This window comes from Callorhinchus milii, unplaced genomic scaffold (genome assembly GCF_018977255.1).
Source record: "Callorhinchus milii isolate IMCB2004 unplaced genomic scaffold, IMCB_Cmil_1.0 Scaffold2, whole genome shotgun sequence".
Classification (NCBI taxonomy): Eukaryota; Metazoa; Chordata; class Chondrichthyes; order Chimaeriformes; family Callorhinchidae; genus Callorhinchus; species Callorhinchus milii.
Window position 1 is genome coordinate 22401970 of NW_024704743.1, and position 25523 is coordinate 22427492.

Sequence of the window (25523 nt, forward strand, 5' to 3'; positions counted from 1 at the left end):
CATTGTCTATTTTTGACCACATTTTTTGTCCATGTAACTATTATCACAAGTGATATTACTGGATCATAAACTCGGTAAAGGAAGCCCTTTGCCATTCCCGACACCAGCTGTTCTTCTGGCAGAACGAGGGGACAGTGAGGGCCTGTCTCAGGCTGGCGCACGCTAGGATCAGGGACTATATACTGAGGGACAAGCTGAAGTTCGGCTCAACAGATGAGGCCTGACCCTGGCAGGAACCTCTCCGGCACAACCCACTCAGGGCGCACCCACCGGGGTAGTCCACGAGCGCACCCGAAACTGACTGAAGTAAGGGTACAGAGATGTAATAATAATAATAATCCTTGCATTTGATATAGCGCTTTTCACGTCGGGAGGACGTCCCAAAGCGCTTCACAGAACACACTGTAAAGTGAATTGACTGTATATTTGTGGGCGAATGCGGCAGCCAATTGCACACAGCAATGTCCCACAAACAGTCGTAGATTGAAAATGACCAATTTAATTATTGTTTTTGGTTTTTTGGAGGGATTATTATTAGGCTCTGTGTGGAGTAAGGAAACTTGCCCAAGGTTTCGCCCTCTGCCTGGAATTGAACTCAGGTCTCTCACTTGCAAAGCGAGTGCTCTAACCACTGAGCTACAGGACTCCGGGATGTAACCAAAGAGTGCCCTGAAAACGTACGAACGGTAAACATGTGCGCGTACGGTGCACATCGGGGCGCCCTCCGAAAGTGGCGAGTCTGCCTTATCAGGGTGTGCGCGGGCGCACACGTGGATGTGGTGTACACAGGGGTCACTCCCGACTGTGTTAAAGGGAGCCTCCCAAAAAAACGTGAGCACAACCTATGTGCGGTGAAGGAATGTTACTGTAAACAACGGAATTTGTTTTGTATCGGGGGAAAAAAGGGAAAAAATTGTAACAAAAAGATGTTGTGCTTGTTTTGGATTTCTGTCGTACTCAATATTGTATTGATAAATAAATATATATTTTAAAAAAGAAAATATTACCACATGCTAGAAATTTTGACGACCACGTTTTTTAAAGGCTTGCTCTCTCCTGTGGCTTTCAGATCATAAGTGAATACTATCAAATTCATGTTATTATTCCATAGAATTACATAGAACATGAGGCATGGAAACACGGTCTGTGCTGCTATTTATACTCCACATGAACCTTCACCCCTCCTAATCCCCAATCCCTATACCCCTCTATTCCCTTCTCCCTCCCGCACTACATTACATACACTGAACATTGATTATTATGTTAGTTAAATGACAGATTATTCTTGATGTGCGTGCAGTAATGCTGCCACAAGAGTAAATCCTTTTGTATGACTATCATCTCAAATCAAGGGCATTGAGGTTACTAACAGTTGTTATCCATAGTGACAGAATTTGCCATCTGCACTGTCAGCCAACACCAGCACAATCACTGACCCAAACCACACATAAAATAGAAGTACTATACACAGATTGTTGTGATTTGGATTCTGTAATCCAGCTTTGTTGTTCAATTGTCAATGTTTTGCTTAGATCAATGTTTTGTTACCATCCTAATGTATTGTTTAGTCTCTGTTTTAACCATTGTTACTTATTGTATTGAGAAATAATAATAATAAATTGGTCACTCAATCCACGCCTGTTTGTGGGACACTGCTGTGCTTAAATGGCTGCTGTGTTTGCCCACAAAATATACAGTCAATTGACTTTACAGTATATTCTGTGATGCACTTTGAAACATCTCGAAGACTCGATAACGTGCTATATCAAACGCAAGGATTATTATTATTAATATAAATAAAATTTCAGCTTTTAATTTTTCCCTTCAAAAATGCAATTGTCGAGTCTGAAGCCCATTGAAATTTCTCTTCATTCTTCTCCTCGATAACAGTATATTGCCATAGCTTGAGCTTTTCCAGATTGGACGTTTGCAAGATCAGTTTCACCAGTAGCTATAGCATTGTCAGCACTCTTTCCTTTCAGTTCATTGGTGCCATTATTTGGACGTCCATTGTCTATACCAATTCTAACACTGTCAAGAACTTTCTTGATGTCCTTTGAACAGTGGCCTTTGAACAGAGGCCACTATTGCCACCCAACACAGCTATGGCATACCACACTTTTGCAGGGTAGTTGGACTCACCAGCAACTAAAGTAAAAATATCACTGCTGACCACAAAATAAACATGAAGCCTCATACGACAGCTACACAACTCAGCAACTTGTACACAAAACAGTACATGGTCACTATGCTTTACTGTACATCCTATGAAGCACTTTGAGATGAAAGGTTCTATAACAAATGTAAGGATTATTATAATAATTATTATTAATAATAATACATTTTTATAATTCCAAGCAACATGGGATTAAACCTAAATTCTATCTGAACCTCACACGTTAAATTCACTTGAACGTTTCAATTATTACACATAAGATATGGCAGGTGGGGAATGTCTATTCAAAATAGTTTTTCCTAACATTGTGCCAGTCCCTTCGTTTCATGTATAACTTTCCTAATTGTATCTGAAAATTAGAGTCTGCAGTGTCAGGTGGTGCAGGTGAAGGATATTAATTGTTTTTAATGTAAAACCTGATCCATAATACAGGAAAACCCATTATAAAGTCCCTTTTGGTAAAGCGCAGCCTCAATTATAGCATTGGTGTCCTATGGACCCATGTTAACCTGAAGCTAACCATACACTTGGCTTTCTTGCAGTAAGTAGCCAGTTACAGATAATAATCCTTACATCTGATATAGCACCTTATCAGGTCGTTGAGACGTCCCAAAGATACTCAACCTGTGGGTCGCAGGTGACATCATTAGCTATAAGGCCACAGACACTGGGTGCAGGAAATGCTGCGATCTGACTTTGCAAAGGAACTTACATGAGTGGCACTTCTTGCACTCAGCAGCAGTGATGTCAGTGGTGCCTTCTGTGCATAGTGTGGATCCGAACAAGTCACAGGAAATGATGATAGCGGCAACCTGATGCCCCAGAAGTCAATTATTTTTTCACATTCCGCCTATAACGCAGTCTCTGAGTTATTAGTGTCAAGGAGTCTGTTTTAACTGGGTTGCTCTGTATTTCTTGAGCTCATAGTCTAAGCTGTGCTGTGGAGCTCTGCATTGCCTGATCCTTTGGATGAGATGTTAAACCCAGTTCCTGTCTGTCTGTTCAGGTGGACATTAAAGATTCTCATTCTATAAGACACTATTCAAAAAGAGAAAGGAGTTTTTCCCAGTGTACCGACCAACAATATACAAGTATGCTTTTACCTCATGGCTGTTTATGTGTCCTTATTTGAGATGTTTTGAAATTAAAAATGTTATAAAAATGCAAGTTCTTTCTTTCTATATGTTGCTACCCAAATTCTATGGTGAGGAGCTTTAGAGTAAATTATAAGCAAAACCTATTTTATTTTCGATACCATACGCTGTACATGGTTGAATTTATATATGTAAGATTGCTACATTAATCTGTTCTGTAATGGAATTCCTATAGCAGCATTACATAACCTAGTTTTAAATAGGCCAGCTGTCCTTATTCACGATCTTACTGAAGTGGAATAACATGAAGTCACTGAAAGAGACATCCTACAATAAAAATAGCTGTTGCAAAACCAGTTTTGACCATCACTTTGAAGCTGTGGAAAATAGGATTGACAAAAGTAAACATATCTTCCATTGAAATCTTTAGGATTACTATTTACACTTTAACATATCGGCTTTGGTACCTTTTCCTTATTTTTACTTAGACATGGCAATTACTGACATCCATAATACTTATCAATATTTATAAAGCTTCTTTGTCAGATGTCAAAATTGTGAAAGGTTTTCCATAGAAAGAGGTATTGAACACTTGAATTTTTTGTAAGTTTTTCGAGTCAGTTGAGAAATGTTTAGCCTATTCTTTCTTAATCTCCTTTTTCGCTTTTAAAACCTCTTTAATTTCTTATAATACAGGCTTTAGCTTCTGTACACAGAATGGCCATTACAAGCTTTTCTCCGGGTGCTGGTAGATGTTTTTCTTTATTTAGAGACATCTGGAGCCTATGGCATCCAAATTGTACATGTAAAAGCTCATTGAAATCCTGCTTGTGGTAGAAGCAACAAATCGTTTGTAAGATTTAGTCAGCAAACCATAAAACAAATCTGTTATAAGTTCCCTAGATTATGTTTTACAAGCATAAGGAGCCCAGGCTGATTCCTTTTTCTCTTCATGTTGGTGATTATAAGCCTGAGGTAGGTTCCCTAGTCTCACTCGCCACTTAGAGCACTTTGGGGTTTGAAATTCCATTAGGCAAACAGTATATGAGTAAAGGGAATAAAAACAGAAGTCACTGGAAACACTCAGCAGTTCAGGCAGTATCTATGGAGAGAGTTCTATCTATCTATGTGAGTTAATGTTTCAAGTCGATAACCTTTTGTCAGAATTTGAGTAAAGGCATCTGTCTGGATAACCTTTATGGGGTTTTTTTTACACCAAAACATTAAAATTTTACTATCAATTTCAATGCTAGTCTCAAAGGTGTCTGTAGGATTTAATTTAGCAGCTCAAATCTCCATCGGGCTCTGCCTCTGTTAATGTTCCAAGACACTGCCCATGTTTTGTGATCAACAAAGACGATTAGGTTGAATGGAGGAAAGAGACCTAGCAATGCTAAACAAGTCGCTAGTAATTCAAGACATTCAGCGATGTTTGATAAGCCATTACAATTAACAGTGCAGAAATTCAACCCTGAAAATCCAAGATGGGGTTGTATGAACTTGACAAATACCATAAAATTTACCTGTGGTTGGTGCAATGAGTATTATGTTTATATTCACTGTAATTTAATTGTTCCTGTTGCTCCAATGGTAGTATCAAATACAAATGAGTTCACAAAAAAACAATTTTTAAAAAATTCTGCATTAATTAATGTTTTTTAAAAAACTGAAGCATTTCATTTAGCGACTCACATCAGAGGGACGTATCAAATCACAGGACTTACTGTAAAGAGTAATGACTGTGTATTTTCTAAGCAAATGTCACTGTTGCTGCAAATTTTTAAAAGAATTTTGAAGCACAGCCTCTCTGGGTTGAAGTAAATAAATACATACACTGTTGTGTAGTTCCATGCTGTGATTCCACAGGAGTGCACAGAATTGTTGTCTAGTCAGCTGTGTGAAGCACTTTGATGTGCAAGGCCGTATATTAATGTAAATTATATTGTTGGATTGAATCATACTTCTGCAAAAGGGGCCTGTGCGTGATGCTGTTCTATGTATACTTTCAGTGCACGTTCAGCTATATAAGAACATTCTAAATTAAATACAAGCTTATGGACTTTTTATTGTCAGATAATCATCCCTTTTTTAATTGAATGATTTTTCTCCTCATGCTAATTCAAGACAATGATTCTAATTATTTCAGTTGATGGAGTCCTATAGCTCAGTGATTAGAGCGCTTACCTCGCGAGATGGAGGATCTGGGTTCGATTCCCGACCAGGGCAAAACCTTAGACAAATTTCCTTACTCCACATGCCTCTGTTTACCTAGCAGCAAGTAGGAACCCGGTGGTTAGTTGATTGGCGGATCGCTTTCCGGGGATAATAACTTTTCAAAAAAATAAATAAATAATGACAATTTGGTGACTCACTCCACGACTGTTTGTGGGACACTGCTTTGCACAATTGGCTGTCCCGTTTCACCCACAAACAACACAATCAATTGACATTACAGTATTTTCTGTGAAGCGCTTTGAGACATCTCAATGACGTGATCAGGCACTATATCAAATGCAAGGATTATTATTATTATTGATGAGCCACGCATCTCATTGTTGTTCATAGAACATTGCTGGTGCTGCTGCATTCGCCTCCATAAAAACATTTGTTTTATTTCTAATTAATGTCCCCTCACCAAGATATTTCTTTTGTCTGGAAAGCGCTCTGTGAATGAAAGTTGTGGGTACAATTCCACATTGTTTGGCTGGAGTTGCGACATGGATGGTATAATGCAAAATAATAATAGAATATAAAAATTCTAGAGTTGAAATGCACATTAATAATCCAGATATGTTTGTAAAGTCAGAAAAACACTCTTTTTTACTGCTATCTTGTTGATGTTGAAACCTATGGTCATCTTACCAATAAATATTTGAAGTGTTTTATGCAGGGAAAAATACAAAAGAAAGTACAGTACAAAATATAGGTTCTTCAGAAAAGCAATGTAACAAATCCAGAGAATCAGGGGCACGAAATTCCTATTGCCATTTAATACAACAACACCAGTGATGTGTAGGCATGATGGAACTTCTAAGCAGATATTAGTAACTCAGAATTGTGGCGTAATCACCTCATGCTAATCCCCAAAAGTACCTGCCAAAGATAATTGTAACTAATGGCTTTTAAAGCTTTTACAGGTTTTAATGTCATGAAAATGGGAGCGTGGCTTATTAACTATAAATCATTTGATGTGCTAACATTTGCCACTAGACATGTCCAGCCACGCACCATAGCAATGAGGTATATGTATAACCTGGGGCATTATAGCAATGACTCTGGTTGACTCCATAACCTGTTCGTAAAGTATCATTGTAATCTATATTACAAGCAAATGTCTTGTATGTATGGAGAAAAAAGTCTGCATTTTGAAGCCCCACCATAATTATAAATTATTTCTGAAATTTCAATAGAAAGGATTGTTATTCAGAATAAAACATAGGAGATGTTTGGAGATAATCACCACAGTAAAAATGATCTCCAGATTGGAAACTTTTAGACTCGTATTTACAGGAGAGGTGCTCACAATAAATCAAGGAGAATGCTTGGGTTTATAGCATATAGTAAATACGATTGAAATTGAGCTGCATATGAAGCTTGTTTTGTTTTGTTTGATATTGGTGGTAGCTAAATTGGTAGACTACAGTTGCTTCATATCAGAAGTACAACCTTTGCGTTTGGAGAAATACAGCTATTATGTGATACACTAAGTACCTCTTTCAACAATCCTTTCCCATGTATTCTATGTTCTGCTCATTCACAGCTCTTTGTGTAAAATAATTAGACCTAAACTGTTTTTACTTTCCTCTCCTGGTTTGAGTTTAAAGGAGACAGAGGCAAAGACAATTTTCAAGGTGAGTCAATACCTAGAGGCCATAAATCTAGGATTATTACCAAAACAACAAAGGGAGAAGTTAGCAAAAATGTTTTTACTGTAGGTTATTGTAAGGGGTTTGCCCTACCAAAAAAAGCAGAACCCAGAATAACTTTTAAGAGGGAATTAGACACATACTGGAAAGATAAAAAAGAAAAAGGCCTGGGGCGAGGGAAGTATAGCCCTTTCAGAAGCTGGCACAGTTACAATTAGCACAGCCACGCACCATAGCAATGAGGTATATAATTAGGATAGAACTCAGAATTATATACAGATACAACAACTTGCATTTATATAGCACCCTCCATGCAGGGTAAGGTCTCAGAGCGCTTAACAATGGTGGAGCCTGACTCCGAGCCGGGGGAAGGAGGGAGGTGGCCGTAAGCATGGTCGAAGAAGAAGGTCTTCAGGCGGGACTTGAAAAAGGGGAGAGAGGGGGCAAGACGGAGGGATTGAGGGAGAGTGTTCCAGAGCTTTGGGGTGTAGTGGCCGAAAGCCAGCCTCCGATGGTGGGACGGAGGGTGCGAGGAACGAGCAGGAGGCCGGTGCCAGTCGAGCGGAGACGCCGGGTGGTGGATTGGGAAGTGAGGAGGTCGGAGAGGTGGGGAGGTGCCAGGGAGTGAAGGGATTTGAACACGAATGTGAGATCTTGAAGTCGATCTGTTCCGTGATGGGGAGCCAGTGGAGCCTGGCCAGAACTGGTGAGATGTGGGTGGAGTTTGGTCCGGGTCAGTATGTGGAGGGCAGAGTTCTGAATGAACTGGATCTTTTGAATAGTGGAGCTGGGGAGACCGGCGAGGAGTGAGTTTGAGCAATCCAGGGAGGAGGTGACAAACACATGCACAAGGGTTTTGGCTGCATTTGGGATAAGGTACGGTCAGAGGCAGGACATGGAAGAGGGCGGTCCTGGTCAGGGACTGGATGTGGGGAGGAAGGACAGCTGGGGGTCGAACCGGACGCCTAGATTGCGCACTGTTTCGGTGAGTCTGAGAGAGAGTCCAGGGAGGTTGAGGAGTTCAGATCCACAGGAGTGAAGACGTTGACAGGAGCAAAGGGATATGGCTTGTGGGTCCATATTCAGCTGCAGGAAGTTTACCCTCATCCAGGCCCTGATGTCTGCCAGACAAACTGAGAGAACATCGGTGGACCTGGAGTTGGTACTGGAGGAGGCAAAGTAGATTTGTGTGTCATCTGCATACGTGTGGAAGTTTACCCGTGTCTGCGGATGACATCGCCCAGAGGGAGCATATAGAGAAGAGGGCCAACGATGGAGCCCTGGGGTGCCCCACAGATGACTGGGTGGGGGCGGGAGGAGAAACCATTTGCAGAAATAAAACGTAGGTGGTTCTCTAGACAGTGAGGACGATACAGATCCCTAGACAGCGAGGGGGAAACTAGACCAAAGCTATAAATTCAGTATCATTCCCTGTAGTTTATAGTCTATTATTTTAGCCTAAATCCCCCCTATAACATGCTTGCTCACTTCACTACTGTTCGCTGTGCTGATAGTTTTGGCAATCTACCCCCATTACCCCATAAATCCCTCTCTTGTGTTGTGTCTTGAAGTCTAATACAATTCATCCTAAATTTGTATTGTTTATATTCCTTCCAATTTCTTCACTGTTTTTGTAAATAAAATAGTTGCCACTTGTAACTCCCTAATCTATTTAGGATCCACTTTCTCGTTTTTTTTTTGGTCAGACGGGTGTCCTGACGGATATGGAAATCTATCATCATGCTAAAGAATATCTAAATCAAATTGAGAATGCACTGCAGAAGCTCCTTTCCCAATCCTTCCCATGCTATGCCTTCCAAGCACTTCAACATGCATGAAGGGTGTTGTATGAACTCACAATGTTGTTGTTGATCCAAACTTGTGGGCCAGTCTCCTTTGTGGCAATGTATCAAAAGCTTTCAAAATATTTGGCTAAAAAATAGATACTATACTTTGCAGTAAAATCCCGTAAGGTACTTCAAGATAGCCTCCCGATTTGAATGATGTTATAATCCAAGGCAACGATTGTTATTATTATTTGAAGTATGTCAGTGCATAACCATCACTGAGTTGCCCCTAATCTGCAAGTTCCAGATTTCTCTTCTCTCTTCTTCAGATTTGTTCGGTATGACTTCTCTCCTATATGTTTCCACACTCCTGTAGAGAACAAGCTTGTTCTAGTTGTTTTGATAGTAAAAATGGACGAGATCTCTCACAGTATCCCTGCAGTAGGGAAATCAATGGTGTTTTTTGTAAGGCAGCATAATGGAATGTATTTCCCAGCCAAGAAGAGGAAACAGTTGACTCATCTTTACACTTCTGACCTTATCTGACCCTGTAGCTCATTGGTTATAGCACTCGCCTCGCAAGCGAGAGACCTGAATTCTATTCCGGCAGAGCAAAATGTTGAGCAAATTTCCTTACTCCACTTGCCTCTGTTTACCTAGCAATAAGTAGGAACCCAGTTGTTAGTTGGCGGATCACTTTTACNAAAAAAATTTGATCACTCAATCCACGACTGTCCGTGGGACACTCCTGTGCACAATTGGCTGCCACGTTTTGCCCACAAATATACAGTCAATTCACTTTACAGTATATTCTGTGAAGTGCTTTGCCACATCTAGAAGACGTGAAAAGTGCTATATCAAATGCAACGGTTATTATTGTTATCTTTACTTGGGAATTCCGCAATAGAATCAAATAATCCTACAGAACAGAAGGAGGGCATTCGGCCCATCCTTCCTGCGCTGACTTCTTTGAAAGAACTACCAACTAGTCCAACAGAGCATTGAGCTGGGTCTAATGTATATTAATTGGATTGAATACATTGAACTCAATGTAGCAAATCAAAGCAATTTTCTTTTGTTCATCTCCCAGAATCCCTTCGCCTTCCCTTGCCCTCTTCGAGGTCCTTCTCAAACCTTCTTCTTTGATCGTGCCTCTGGCCATCTTCCCCCCCATCCTCCTTGCCCCCCTCCCCTCTTGAATCCAATGTCAAGCTCAGGTGCAAACCCTAGACGATTCAGCACTTTGAACATCCTCCCGACATGAAAAGCAATATATCCCTGACTGTCCAGCGTCTTTGAACATTCTCCCGACAGCGATATATAAATATAATTTTGTGTTGTATATAAATGCAATTTGTTGTTGGTGGTGGGAATGGAACTATCGTTCAATTGGAAATGATATGCATGGTAATAATGCTCCCATGGATTTCATACTGAGCTGTGAGGAAATTCGCCGGGAGTTCCTGGTACATGCCAACCACTTAGTGAGGGCTCAAACCCTGCCCTTGGCAAATGACCAATTAGTGACTATTTTCTTTGAGGGGAGTTAAGTCGAATCTCCTTGGAGCTGAACTGACTCCAAGATGACATGTTTGGCAACGGAATGTCGGAATTGAGCCAACCCTCTGAGGCAGTCTCAGAAATCCAGTTCCAAGCTAGAAATTTGGTCTAGTTTGGTGCAGGCCTGATGGGATTACCCACCTTAATAGCCATTCTGTTTTTCATCATATGCAGCAATAGTGGTTAAGTTACTCAAGAGAAGGACACTCTTTGCTGTAAAACAGTTACATCAATGACTTGAAACATGTCAATTGCCTACACAGGCAAACATCAAGAAACAGATTCTGAATAAAATAGCGTTCCTTAAGGGACAGATGGTTGAATAGTTGTGGGTACTTAGGTTGGTGTTTTTTCTATGTTAAGTTATATTTAATGAATGATCTGCTCTTTGCAAGAGAATTTTTATGCTGGATAAAAATACTTTCGGAGGTTTGTCTCATTGATTCACCATAGAAACGGAGATAAATATCCATGTCATTAAGCAATGCTATTCTCACAAGATGGGGCACTTTTGTAACCTGAAGAACAGTGAAATCAGTTCAAATATAAATTTCTTTTGTGCAATTTAAGAATTTATAAAAACATCCTCAGCGATTAAAGACATGTTCATCATACCCATCAGAACAAAATGAACACAACAAATTTTCTCGTATCTAAAAGGATATATTAGCTCATGGTTATATTATACAACAGTGTCACCCAACAAATCGCGTGCAATCGCGTGCAGGAAAGGTTTAAATCGTGACTGAATCAGAAACGGACATACTTGTAACATATCACTGTTGCCTTACAATATATACAATTTAAAACATTTTTAGCAGGTTTATTTGCAATACGTGCTGTTCAAATTTATCAAAATTAAACTTTTGTAATGTTATTTTGGTATTCTGATACCATTGCGTTTGAAATATAGTTTTATAGTAAAAACCTGATCACTCAACCCTGGCTCATTACCATTAAGTCATCAAGCTCTCAATATCCCAGCTACATTTATTAATGTATTTATACATATGCCTAACTTGAACCTGAGACATGTTCCCTTGGAGTGACGAGTTATTAGGAATTTATTATATTTTCATTGCTATTTCTCTGCACAAGTGTCATTTAAGGCAACGGGTTCTATTTAGGACTATTTGTACCGTAGATGTGCAACACATTTAAATAAATGTCATTACTGCTAAACAAACTTTCAAAAAGTAAGCACATGCAGTTACCACAATTTATGAAGTAACGTCAACCCCGGGTTGATGTTTTTAATTTATTTTCTCTCCTTCTGAAAACAATTCCAGTTTGTGGAATTGCTGAAAGAAACTCCCATATTCATTAATATTGGTGGGGGAATCCAGAACAAGGGAGCATAATCTTAAAATTAGAACCTAGCCCATTTAGAAGTGAAATCAGGAGATGTTTTTTCACCCAAAGGGCAGTGGAAATCTGGAACTCTTTCCCCCAAAAGGCTTTGGATGCTGGATCAATTCACATTTTCAAGACTGAGATGGATATATATTTGTTAGGATAGGGTTATCAACGGATATGGGGCAAGGGCGGGTAATTTGAGTCGAGGTACAGATCAACCGTGATCTTATAGAATGGTGGAACAGGCTCGAGGGGCTGAATGTCCTACTCCTGTTCCTCTGTTCCCAATAAAGCACTCACTTTTCGCCTCAGCTACAGTTCATGACAGTTCTTTTATGATTCTTGCCTTTCACCTCAATCTGAGCTGTCATTTGATTTGCGTGTTTTGTGTTTCCTTTTTTTCTTCTTTTTCTCTTTCTTTCTCTTCTCTTTTTTCTTTTTCTTCTTTTTGTGTCTGTCGTCAGACTCCAAGGAGCTGGAACTCCCACTGTCCGATGTGGGATCCTCCAGTAACTGCTTTAGCTGTTGGATCCTGGAAAAAGAAAAATATTTAAATTGACAGTACAATTAAAATTTTATATTTACATTTTAAATGTATAGAACGCCCGTCACATCACGAGGAGGCTTGTAAATTGAGCAAATTGAATTCTTGGCACTTTGTAAAATAATTAGCTCATTTCAAGTGTAAATCTGTACGTTTATCACCCACCAGTGAATCCATTTAGCTTTCATAAAGTGGGGCAGGACGATTTGTTCCAGCTGTGTTGGAATACAAATGCTGAATAAGAGGCTAATTTGCAGATCACATGCGCTCTCACAGCTTGCATAACTGAATGCTTGGCAAAAGGACAGTTAAATTGTGTACTGCAGACCGACTGTAGTTAGTGGACGTCAGTTGCACACAACTTGCATCCACTCAAACTAATAGTTGGTGAATAAACTACAGACAGACTTTTTCTGATCCAAATTGAAACACTAAAATTGACAAAGAAGCTTAAAGCTTGTACAGAAGTCATTATATTTAATCATTTCACTGCAATGATGTGAGTTTATTGAACAACAATTTGCATTGATATAGCTCCCTTCAGGCACCATAGCGGCCCGGAGCTATTCCACAAAATCACCTGAACATTCAATGCATCTCAGAAAAAAGTAATGCTTAACAATGATGATAATAATAGTAATCCTTGCATTTGACATAGCGCCTTATAGTGCTTTCAAGATGCCTCAAAATGCTTCACAGGATTTTACTATGAAGCAATAGTGACTGTGTATTTGTAGGTGAATGCGGCAGCCAATTTGCACACAGCAATGTCCCACAACCAGGAAATGAATGACCACATCCTCGTGTCCACAAGTACACTTAAAACAAGGTTGATTCTCCCTCGAGTCAGAGAATACTAGAGGTAATATAGGAGTCCATTAAACCTGTCTGGAATCAGTTTAAGTACAGACCAAGACAGAATCTACTCTTGGGCAGGTTTTTATTGCTTGAGGAAGGGGCTCTGCCAATGTTGCCTTACATCCCAAGGTGGGGTTGATTCCACAACCGCCAGAATATAGAAAAAATTGAGCAAAAAGCAATTTTGTTCACATTGCTGCCAAACCAATCTCATATGCAACATTAAACACTGTTCAGATAACAATCCAATCAAAGGAGTCTGACATCTTTCACACAGAATTGGCCCTGGAATTGGGGAGGGGAAAAACAGAGATGCAACAATACATCTGGGAATTAAAATGGCAATGACATCCAATATTCCAATTTCAAATGGGATTCCTTAATCCTGAAAGTTGAGTGTAGACAATTCTGTGTAACTGGAAGTGGGTCTGGCTGAATCATGGGAACTCCACTGTGAAAGTACTGTATGAGAGCCCATGAGTTTCCACAAGTCATATTTTATGATTTCCTTATTAGGGCAACATATTAGAAATCACCATATTTTAGACCCCAATAGTCACCATGTTCACATTCATTATGGTGGCAATATTGTACCTCTTGGGTCTGTACATTGTGCTGTACTGGGACATCAGAGTTACATAAGAATTTTTATTTTTGCATTCATCAAACTAAGGGATATCAATGGAGATAAATAGAATTCTCTTCTACTCTAGTATAGAATATGAACATCAAACACTTTCACATCAGCTATATGTCAGGGTGGATACAGAACCAAGTTCTCTTTGTCACTTTGCCTGTCCTCCTGACGTGAAAGGCGTTATACAAATGTAATTTGCTGCTGCTGTTGTCGTCACTGGTACTCACCTGGTTTCCTTTTCATGGCGCTTGTTTTCTCTGATGACGTCATACATGGGATCCTCATGTGCCTAGTGAAGGAACACACTATGTTAATGGAATAAAATTGGTAATAAAGCCTAATACCATGTACGATGATGTTACCTTGACTTTTTTTTACAACTTCTAGTCATGAAGGTGAATATTTTGGGGCATTCAGAAACCAGCAAAGCCTTTTTATTAAAAGAAAAGTGAAATCCAATTTTTTGTCTAAGATTCCCCTCTTCAGAAAGTGTTTTTTGCCTCATTTTTCTATTTACTGGGGTACTGTTCCACAAGTGCCAGTTGCACTTGTGCCAGTACATCATTTGAGTGGCCATCATTCATGTATGTGCCTTGAGAGTGAATACTGGCACATTATTTGACAGTGAGGGGATGGGAATAGCAGTCACAGCCGATACATCTAACAGTCTTACACATGCATCTTCCAGCAAAGATCTCTGGTTACTCATTGGAAACAGTTCGATTTTCCTCTACATAACTCAAGAAGGTACTGAGGTCAAAAGTAACTGCCTAAGAAATGTTCAGTCAACTCAGCACAGACCTGAATTTGATGCCATGCCTTTCTGGTCTGTACTTACTGCTGTACTGGGCCATCAGAGTTACATGAGAGCTTTTGTTTTGCACTCATCAAACTAAGGGATATCAGTGGAGATAAATAGATTACTTTTCTACTCTGGTACAGAATATTAGCATCAAACACTTTCACACCAGCTATATGTTAGGGTGGATGCAGAACCCAGTTGTCTTTTGTTCTTTCCTAAAGATGGTCTTCAACCAGAAATTCAGACATGACCTACACACCAGCAGTGTGAGATCACCATTTCTCATTGTGCCAGGAAGGAGAGTCAGGTTAGTGCTACACTGGGAATTCTATTCTCACTCAAAATCAGTTCAAGCCTGCCCAGGTAGAACCCATAGTCAGTAAACAGAAACGATATTCAATCCTCATGAGATTCACCTTCTGAAAACTTGACAGTCCATTTGCCTCTAATGTCATGCTGTCTTCTCCTCTGGCTCCGGTCTGCTCCACATCCCCCGCCCCAACCGCCCTACCATCGGTGGTCGGGCCTTCAGCCTCTCAGCCCCGAGGCTCTGGAACTCTATCCCCCAGTGCCTTCGCCGCCTTCTCCCTTTCCTCCTTCAAGGCCGGTCTCAAGACCTTTCTCTTTGACCGTGCCTTCAGCTCCCCTCTCGACTCTCTACCCCTCCTCGCTCCCTCCCTTCCCTCCCCTCACCCTGACCATTTCCCCAATGCTCGGGTCCTGACCCAACTGTACAGCGCCTTGGGAAGTCCTCCCGACGTGAAAGGCGCTCTATAAATGGAATCTTGTTGTTGTTGTTTGCTTCTCCCAGTGTTAGTTGTACTCATTTCAAGAAGTGCTGGGTTTATATTACAGAGACGAGGTAAGTGGGGTCTCCTTGAAGCTGAACTTGCTCCAAGGTGACATGTTTGACAACGGATCATCAGAATCGAGCCAATCCTCTGTGGCTGTGTCAGTAGTCCAAGTTCCTGAGCCAGGTGGGTCTGCAGTACTTCAGGGCACTGCTGATGACAGCAGTGTTCTGAAGTCTGGCTTCAGGGCACTGCTGTCTGGCTCATCGGCAGGACTTGGAAGGGCAAACCAGTCACTAGGGGCAGGGATTCTTCTCACTCATAGGTGGAATACATGAAATTTTCATTCTGGCTTGGATACTAAAGCATGGTGATGGGCTCCGCCGCATGTCTCAAAACAACCGGCAGATCCCCAAAAATACTATATTGCATAAAGGAAAGTAATCTAACAGGAGAAAAATGCAAACGGGAGGGGAATGAAAGAGAAAATATTCTTTAAAATAAATTTTAGAAAATCAAAACACCAGAAAAAGGTTTAGTATCAGCTTCAGACTCATTTAAATAGTTAAATTTTCATCAACACAAGCACCAGAAACTAAATCAAAGTAAAATGATTTATTTTTTGAGTCCAACAAATTTCATGCACTCTATGATTTTGATTTCAGTTCGTTGGTATCAAAGTGAATTCCAAAAGGAAGCATTTGTGCTTAAGTGGCTAAGTAAACCACTGAATGTCATAAAATAAAGAGTACAACATGCAGGAATGTTAGAGCAACTATTGCAAATATGTGACATAGCTAGTTCATGCCTACCAGTAGAACCACCATTATGAGTGAAAGCGAAACTACAAATACATTCCCAGCCTGTTCCTGTTTTGTGCCAACTTGCAGGCTCTGGTCAGATTTTCCACTGTATTCTTATTGATTAAATACTATTTTCGGAAAAATATTTCCGACCAGATCATCATGATGCGACCTTTTCATTTGCCAACTGATAGGTTTTCTATGATTGAAACTGTCGAACAGACCTCTGGGAAATTAATCAATGCTGCTCATCTCTGCTGGAGGATTTTGAGTCTACTCAGATCAAATGGATTTATAGTGAGCAAAGGGCAATGTTCCATATTCCACCTTGTCCCTTTAATCCAAATCCTTTTAGAATCAGCTGCAAGGATTGGGAGAATTTAAATGGTATGCTTTCACTCCTGGGATCTGGACTTGAAATCTAGCTTAGACTATAAAATACAAAAAAGCACGATAGCAAAATTGCTTGAGTGGTACCGGGGATGGTGTAGCTTCAAGAAATATAGCATGTGTAAATCAGGAAGTAACTTGGCGGCATCGCTATGACAGGAAATCGACTATTTTAGCTTCTTGATGAAAATAAATGGCCGACTTACAGGCTGTCTGATTATCACCAACGTCACTTTCCTTTAGAGCAAACTCACAGAGAGGGAGCGATAATGTGCCTCTCATTAGCACCAATCAACCCCCCAACTTTTCGCAAAATTTGGCAAATATTTCCTCAATTTTCTATTGGCCCTGGTTATAACCAAATGCATGCTATAAAGAAGACAATCCAATAGGGCTATAATAAACAAAATATAATTTAAATGTACACACACACATATATTCTTACTGTTCCATAGGCTACAGGAGAGGCTTATTTTGAATGAAATATTATGCGTCCTTTCAGAAACACAAACCTCAAGACTAGTGTAAGCATTCAAAAGTAGAGAGAATAAAATCTGTTCCGACTTACTACTCTGAAATGCTCTAACTTTTGATTTCCACTGATGAAGAATGGACATTCTCTATCTCCAGTTCTGTGTCCAAAATGTTTGCATCTCCAGCCTGGAAACAACATTCCAAAACAGTATCAATAACCATTTGTCCTCATTTGGCCTGGTACAACTTCTAAGATGGCTCAGAAGAATCAACAACAACAACTTGCATTTATACAGCGCTCCCTCATGCAGGTTTAGCATCCCAGAGCGCTCGACAGTGACGGAGAACGACGCTGAGTTGGGGGGAAGGTGACCAAAGAAGAAGATCAAGCCCGACCTGAAGATACGGAAGCAGGGGGTAAGGTGGAGAGATAGAGGAAGGGTGTTCCAGACAAAATCACAGTAACATGCTTTGTTGTGCATTGCTGATGTGGCCAATTCAGGCCAACATTGAAAGAATTTACAGACCTAAATCAAGGAACAGTTGAGATGTGGTTTGAACATGGGCTGTTTTAGATTTCTAATAAAATACAAACTAGCAAAGTTTTTTTTTCACATATAAATATGGTGTGTCCAATCGTTTTTCTAATTTTGTCTTCATTGCCATATGCCCGGGGTGCAGATCCACGGGTGCCCTTCGGTACCCATCCCAATGCCTTTTATTCAAGTGTGAGCCTTGGGATTGAGTGTCAGTACGCCGCGTGATTTTGAGGACATCATGGTTGATCTTGACCTTTCCCATCCAACTGTTACACACATAAGAGGGTGCGAAAGAGGAGCAAGAAGAAGAATTGCTGTTTGTTTTTTCCCTCCCTAACCTGAGGAAAGACATGACCAATTTTGCCTTCCCATACAGCTGAGACCTGCAAACCAGCCAGCTCCTAATCTGTTATCAGCCCCATGATGCCATTGGAGCTGCCCATATTTTGATCTCTTAATAATAATAATCCTTGCATTCGATATAGCGTTTTTTATGTCTTCTAGACATCTCGAAGAGCTTCACAGAATATACTGTAAAGTGAATTGACTATATTTGTGGGTGAAACGCGGCAGCCATTGATGCACAGTAGTGTCCCACAAACAGTCGTGGATTGAGTGACCAAGTTATTATTTTTGGGGGGGGATTATTATCCCCGGAAAAGCGATCCGCCAATCGATTAACAACTGGGTTCCTATTTACTGCTAGGTAAACAGAGGCATGTGGAGTAAGGAAACTTGCTCAACATTTCGTCCTGCTAGGAATAGAACCCAGGTCTCTCGCTTAATGTTTACATAATGCTAAGTAATGCATGACCTATTACATTCTTCTACAATTCAGTGAGACAGGATTGTAGATCAATCAGTGCTCCAGAAGATTTGCAATACAGATCCCATGGGGGAAAAAAAACCTTACTTCAACATCGGTTTTCCTCTGTGGATTCTTTTAGATTCTGCCACTACTTCACTCATTTAAAACTGCAACTCAGCTGTCCTTTATTTATCCAGCCTTCTTCCCTCTCAACTTAACTTCCTTCTGTCACATGTGGAAAAGCTTTGAACTGGTCACATTGCAGCTTCTCTTCATTTTGTGAGATTAAAAGCAAGTCACTAGCCTCTTCAATTACCCCCCACCCCCACCCCCGCAAAAGAAAACAACTTTATGTTGCTGACGGCATAAATAAAAGCACAAACAAGTGCAGCACAAGGCCATTCAAGATCAAGTGTTAGAATTCTGGTCTGCACCGAGTCAGTGGTAGAAGTCTTAATTTCGGAAGGGGAAATTTCAACAAGGTTCCTATTCCTGGATTCTAACCATAACCTGTCTGTAGTTGTTTTGTGCGTTGGCATCACTGTGCTCAGCTTGCATGCGGCTCAAATAACCAAATTAGAATGAACACTGTCAAGGCTCGTCAACAATGGGATTTAAAATAATGATTTCTAACAGGATTTCTTAATACAAACTCCTCTTGCTGAACGGGGACTCAAACTACAGAAACTGTGCTTTCATATACTTGCGGATCGGTCAGTGGGACGAACTTCCCTTTACTTGTAGGAGTCCCCATTTGTAGGAGTGCCCATTTGTATTAGTCCCCATTTGTAGGAGTGCCCATTTGTATTAGTCCCCATTTGTAGGAGTGCCCATTTGTATTAGTCCCCATTTGTAGGAGTGCCCATTTGTATTAGTCCCCATTTGTAGGAGTGCCCATTTGTATTAGTCCCCATTTGTAGGAGTGCCCATTTGTAGGAGTCCCCATTTGTATTAGTCCCCATTTGTAGGAGTGCCCATTTGTATTAGTCCCCATTTGTAGGAGTGCCCATTTGTATTAGTCCCCATTTGTATTAGTCCCCATTTGTAGGAGTGCCCACTTGTAGCAGTGCCCATTTGTAGGAGTCCCCATTTGTATTAGTCCCCATTTGTAGGAGTGCCCATTTGTAGTAGTGCCTATTTGTAGCGGTGCCCATTTGTAGGAGTGCCCATTTGTAGGAGTCCCCATTTGTAGGAGTCCCCATTTGTAGGAATCCCCATTTGTAGGAGTTCCCATTTGAGACTCGAATTCTTTATTGGAATCTTTATAGGAATCACATTAGAAATCATTGCATTTTGGTTTCCTTACTCTTGTTTTGGGCTGTAATAATTTCAGTCAACTGTTCTAGTAAATGTTTCCAGTATTTCCCATTTTATTACTGGAACTGTTTCATGGAGCAGATATGTTCTTAATTTTCTGATTTGTTTTCATTGTGATAGAAATTTAAAAATTCTGCTTACACTGCATGACTTTCACTTCTCTCCCCAGTGGCATCCAAAGTCCTTTGGTAGGAGCGTGTGCCAGGAAGTCTCTTGCTCCTTCATTGCCTGGCAAATCTGGGATACAGTCTTCAGGCTTATCATCATCTTCCTGAACAAACAAAAACAGGTTGATTTATAAATTAAGTGTTTGTCTTTAAATTATATCAGTAATAAGAAACACTTTTCTGGCTAGTCCAAGACTCCCATTAAGTTGGATGCAATAATAATAATCCTTGCAGTTGACAGATCACCTTATCATGTCTTTGAGATGTCTCAAAGCGCTTCACACACTATACTGTAAAGTGAATTGACAGTATAGTTGTGGGCGAAACGCGGCAGCCAATTGCGTACAGCAGTATCCCACAAACAGTCGTGGATTGAAGTGACCTATTTATTATTGTTTTTTTGCTTGAGGGAGTATTATCAGGTGTGCGGAGTAAGGAAACTTGCCCAAGGTTTCACCCTGCTGGGAATCGAACCCAGGTCTCTCGCTTGTGAGTCGAGTGCTCTAACCACTGAGTTACAGGACTTTAGACCCTCCTTAAATTAATATACACTTTTTCCTCGTATAACTGCTGAAATTTTGAGGACATCATGGTTGATCTTGACCTTTCCCATCCAACTGTTACACACATAAGAGGAGCAAGAAGAAGAATTGGGATACAGTCTGCGCATTTGTAGACAAAAACACAGCAGCCCATTTGTAATGCCATATTAACAGCTATGAAGTCAATGACCAATTATATCCGCAAGACTTATGGTGAGGACACTGGAGGAACTCCTTTCTATTTTTGAATAGTGCTACGAGATCTTTAATATCGACCTGAACAGGCAGACCGAACCTCTGTTTAGCATCTTATCTGAAAGACAGCAGCTCCAACAAAGACAGCACTGCATTGAAGTGCCTTCGCCTTGCTTCCTCCCTTTCCTCCTTCAAGGCCGGTCTCAAGATCTATCTCTTCAATCGTGCCTTCAGCTCCCCTCTCGACTCTCTACCCCCTCCTCGCTCCCTCCCTCTCTTCCCTCCCCTCACCCTGACCATTTCCCCCTGCTCAGGTCCCGACCCAACTGTCCAGCGCCTTGGGACGTCCTCCCAACGTGAAAGGCGCTCTATAAATGAAATCTTGTTGTTGTTGTTGTTGAAGTGTCATCTAAGACTTAATGTAATGCTCTCATTTCTGCCCAGGAACTTCTTATACGCTTTTATGATTTGCTAAAATTTTGCCCTGATATAACTTTAAAAGTTGCTTTTCTCTTAATTGTGAACTCTAAAAGTAACCTGTCATTACATATTGCAAAAAATACTCAGTGAAGTGCTTCAACACATTTCGACTTGATAATCTGATTAGTTCCCCCCTCGAAATGGATGAAAGCATTTCCAGGAGCAGACATTTTGTACCAAATGCTTTCATCTATAATCACTCAAAAAAAGAACTTTAGGACCGATACCAAGAAATATTTCCTTCAGTATCTTGAATAGTCTTGAATAGCAAAGAAAGGAAAACAATTCGGTTGGCATTGAAGACAGATAAGATCAAATGGGCTGAAGGGCATTCTTTGTCCGAATCACTGGACAGAAATGTCAGAACATTATTGTAAAGAGGAAGATTGACCTTCACTAAATATCCGGTCCCATGTTGTCTCAACAACCATTTCAATACCCAAGGCACAGGAAGAATAGACAACTGAAAGACGTCAATTAGGACCACCTTATAATTTTTGAGATTCTGCTGAAATTTGATTCAAATTAAGTCAAGACACATTTCGCAAAAGGTTCCTACCCTAGTAGCCAGTAACAGCTGACTATGTGTGGTGCAGAGAGGACCATAAAGCACAAGTGAAACCAACGATAATAATGATATGCAATAATTAGATTGACTACTAACCTTTACCATGCCTGGAGGTGGCTTCTCGTAACTATCAAAGAAATAAAAAAATTCACATTTCTTAAACAGCTCACATGAGAAATATTCAATTGCTGTTGCTTTGCACCAGTTTGTCCTCCCCTTTAATAAATTTACCTGGCTTCAGACTTTGCAATTAAGAGACAGAAACAAATTAATTTGCAACCAAATTGAATATTAATGAAAAGGGATGTCCTATGACTCAGTGCACAAGTTTCAGCATTAAGGAACAAGATTGGCAGAGTATCTCCTTTCTCACGTATTCAAGACTTGGCTACTAAAAACTACCAAATCAATGCAGAATTTGTTGAGGCCGAGTTGGCAAAATTGCTTCACTATGACAGAAGTACCATCTCAGGAACACAGAAAGGTAGTTACTGAAGGAACAGGGAAAACACTGATCCCCATTTTGAAAATATCAATCAAAGAGCAGCATTGTTTATCTTAGAAGCATAGAAATTTACAACGCAGAAGGGGGTAGTTCAGCCCATCAAATACGAACCGGCTTTCAGAGCAAATTGTTCATTCACTTCCACTGCCATGCCTTAACCCCATACCCCTCCAAGCCTCTTCCTTTCATATACCTGCCCTTCCCTCTGGAAACCCGCATGGGCTCTGCCTCTCCCGCCTTACTTGGCAGGGATTTCAACATTCCAACAACTTTCAGAGTGAAAGAAAATTCTACTAAACTCTCCTTTTGCTCTTTTCGCACAGTTGTATCACGTTCGTCACATCCAGGAGCCACTAACACAAACTCCCGCTTGTCGGCCTCCCCAACTCCTCCCTCCACAGGCTGCAGATCATCCAGAACTCTGCTGCCCTTGTCCTCTCCCGCACCAGGCTTTGCGACTCTATCACCCACATCCTTGCCCGACTGCATTGGCTCCCCATCTCTCAGTTCAAGATTCTGGTCCTCAGCTTCAAAGCCCTCCTCCCTACCTCTGTGACCTCCTAACCCCCTACCAACATGTCTGCCCCTTCTCTCAGTGGGCTCTGCCCTGGTTCAAATCACCCGCCTTCAGCCTCTCTGTCCCCACCCTCTGGAACTCAATCCCACAGTCCCTCCACCTCGCTCCCCTCCCTCAACCAACCGTGTCATTAGTCACCCTCCTACCTCTACCCTCTCCACCCTCCACCTAACCACCAGCTCGGGTGTGTTTTCCTAACTGTTCTGCGCCTTGAGACGTCCTCCTGATGTGAAAGGTGCTATACAAATGTAATTTGTTGGAGTTGTAAGTAAAGCAGGGAGCCACTAGTGACCATCCAACTCAAGAAAAATGAGCATACTCCAAGGCCAAATTGGTACTCCAAGATTAGTACCCCAATAACCAACCTACACAATTATAGCAAATCTATTTCAAATACATACTCACAAAAAATTAAGACATGTATCACGGATTGAGACACAATCTTAAACCGTTTGTATCAAGGGAAAAAAAGATAAAGTATTGGAATTTGGTTATGATCACACAGTAATTACAGAAGCAGAGAATAGGTATCCTGGTCACACTGTAAGTTGGGTAATGCTGCACAGTGCAAGGAACAGGATTTTGAAAAGGTTTTGGAGTTGTGTACTGGTCAGAAATAAAATCAGTGGAATTTTTTTGATTAGCTGGGTGACATGTCACGAAGATGTCTCGAAGCGCTTCACAGGATTTACTGTAAAGTGTACTGACTCTGTTTTTTGTGGGCGAATGTGGCAGCCAATTTGCGCACACCAACACCCCACAAACAGCCATGGAGTGAGTGACTAATTTTATCTGGGCGATTGTTGGCAACTGGCTTGGGAACTGGACTGCTGAGACAGCCACACAGGGTTGGTCCATTCCCGACACTCTTTTGCCAAGGAGACCCCGCTTACCTCGCCCCAACCAAGGCGGGCAATACTCTCCAGAATAAGATAAGGCAGGGTGCTCCCTTGTTGGCGAGATTGTACATTTCTATTCCAGACAGGGAAATGTCCATGTTTAGATAGGCATACATACATGGTACTCCCAGTATGATTTGGATATTCTTAAATACCGTAATGGGTTTATGCTTGTGCCAAACACCCAGGTAACCCCCAAAAATGTGAGTAACTCGAAAAAGAGCAGAGAACTTGAGTGGTTAGCTCCAGTGGGGGAACCATCACCAGTATCAGCTGCACAGGCAAATGACATCCCCCTTTCTGGACTTTCCAATGGAACCAGGAAGTACATGCAAGTATTTATCCAGATGGCAATAATTACAACTCATATTTCTACAGCACCCTTCATGGGGGGGGGTGGGGGTGGTATCGTCTCGGAGCACTTTAAGCAGCTCGAAGCTATGATACAAAGACAAGGTGTGTGTTTTGAAAGGATGAGATCGAAAGGGTCACCATCACCTGAATCGACTTTATGATCTTGCGTTATAGGCGTTAAGCTCTCTGTGAGGCTCCTGGCGTGACGGGCGCTATAGCATAATAATAGTAATATGTCTCAAAGCGCTTCACGGAATATGCTGTAAAGTGAATTGACTGTGATATTTTGTGGGCAAAACACGATAGCTGCCAGTGCTGCTTGTTGTTGTTGTTGTTGTTGTGTGAGCGGGGGAGGGGCTGCTGGTGGGGGGGGGCTGCTGGTGGGTGGGGGGGCTGCTGGTGGGTGGGGGGAGGGGCTGCTGGTGGGTGGGGGGAGGGGCTGCTGGTGGGTGGGGGGAGGGGCTGCTGGTGGGGGGAGGGGCTGCTGGTGGGGGGAGGGGCTGCTGGTGGGTGGGAGGGGCTGCTGGTGGGGGAGGGCTGCTGGTGGGTGGGGGGCTGCTGGTGGGTGGGGGGAGGGGCTGCTGGTGGGTGGGGGAGGGGCTGCTGGTGGGTGGGGGAGGGGCTGCTGGTGGGTGGGGGGAGTGGCTGCTGGTGGGTGGGGGGGGCTGCTGGTGGGTGGGGGGAGGGGCTGCTGGTGGGTGGGGGGCTGCTGGTGGGTGGGGGGAGGGCTGCTGGTGGGTGGGGAGGGGCTGCTGGTGGGTGGGGGGAGGGCTGCTGCTGGTGGGGGAGGCGCTGCTGGTGGGTGGGGGGGAGGGGCTGCTGGTGGGTGGGGGAGGGGCTGCTGGTGGGGGAGGGGGGGGGAGGGGCTGCTGGTGGGTGGGGGAGGGGCTGCTGGTGGGTGGGGGAGGGGCTGCTGGTGGGTGGGGGGAGGGGCTGCTGCTGGTGGGGGGAGGGGCTGCTGGTGGGTGGGGGGGAGGGGCTGCTGGTGGGTGGGGGGAGGGGCTGCTGGTGGGTGGGGGGGTCGGGGGGAGTGGCTGCTGGTGGGGGGGTGGGGGGAGGGGCTGCTGGTGGGGGGGTCGGGGGGAGGGGCGGCCGCTGCGGCGCTGTCGGACCGTTTACCCGTCGCCTTGTGCCCGTCTGCCCTCACGCGGGATTTATTTTTGTTTTTTGCTCTTACAACGTCTCCACATGTTTGATTTTCTTCACTTCCTGGTGCAGCCGCTTCTTCTTCTTCTTGTACCGGTCCCGGTCCCGGTCCCTCTCCCGCTCCCCGTCGGGCTCCTTCTCCTCCCGTTTGCGCCGCTTCGACCGCCTCTCGCTCTCGGCCATTACCCACAACCCCCCACTCCCTCACACCGCTCCCCCTCCCTCCCTCCCCTCCCGGCCCCGCCCCCCGTCCCGCCCCGCGCTGCTCTACGTCACTGTACCGTCCTG

General features: G+C 42.4%; 1 protein-coding gene across 1 annotated transcript; it reads right to left on the reverse strand.

The window, feature by feature from the left end:
• Nucleotides 1-12066: 12066 nt before the first annotated feature.
• On the reverse strand, nucleotides 12067-25469 carry rp9 (RP9 pre-mRNA splicing factor). The gene is made up of 6 exons (XM_007889705.2): nucleotides 25267-25469; nucleotides 21851-21881; nucleotides 19944-20073; nucleotides 17233-17324; nucleotides 14106-14167; nucleotides 12067-12371 (listed from the first exon to the last, which is right to left on the reverse strand). The coding sequence occupies exons 1-6, from the start codon at nucleotides 25416-25418 to the stop codon at nucleotides 12194-12196; spliced, it is 645 nt and encodes a 214-aa protein (XP_007887896.1). The 5' UTR covers nucleotides 25419-25469; the 3' UTR covers nucleotides 12067-12193.
• Between the last annotated feature and the right edge of the window lie 54 nt (nucleotides 25470-25523).

Coding starts and splice junctions, on each gene's coding strand:
- rp9 (XM_007889705.2), bottom strand. CDS start 25,418: ATGGCCGAGAGCGAGAGGCGGTCGAAGCGGCGCAAACGGGAGGAGAAG. Junction 20,074..21,850: donor CACCTCCAGGCATGGTAAAG/GTTAGTAGTCAA, acceptor TTGTTTGTTCAG/GAAGATGATGATAAGCCTGA. Junction 14,168..17,232: donor AGTTAGAGCATTTCAGAGTA/GTAAGTCGGAAC, acceptor TTCCTTCACTAG/GCACATGAGGATCCCATGTA.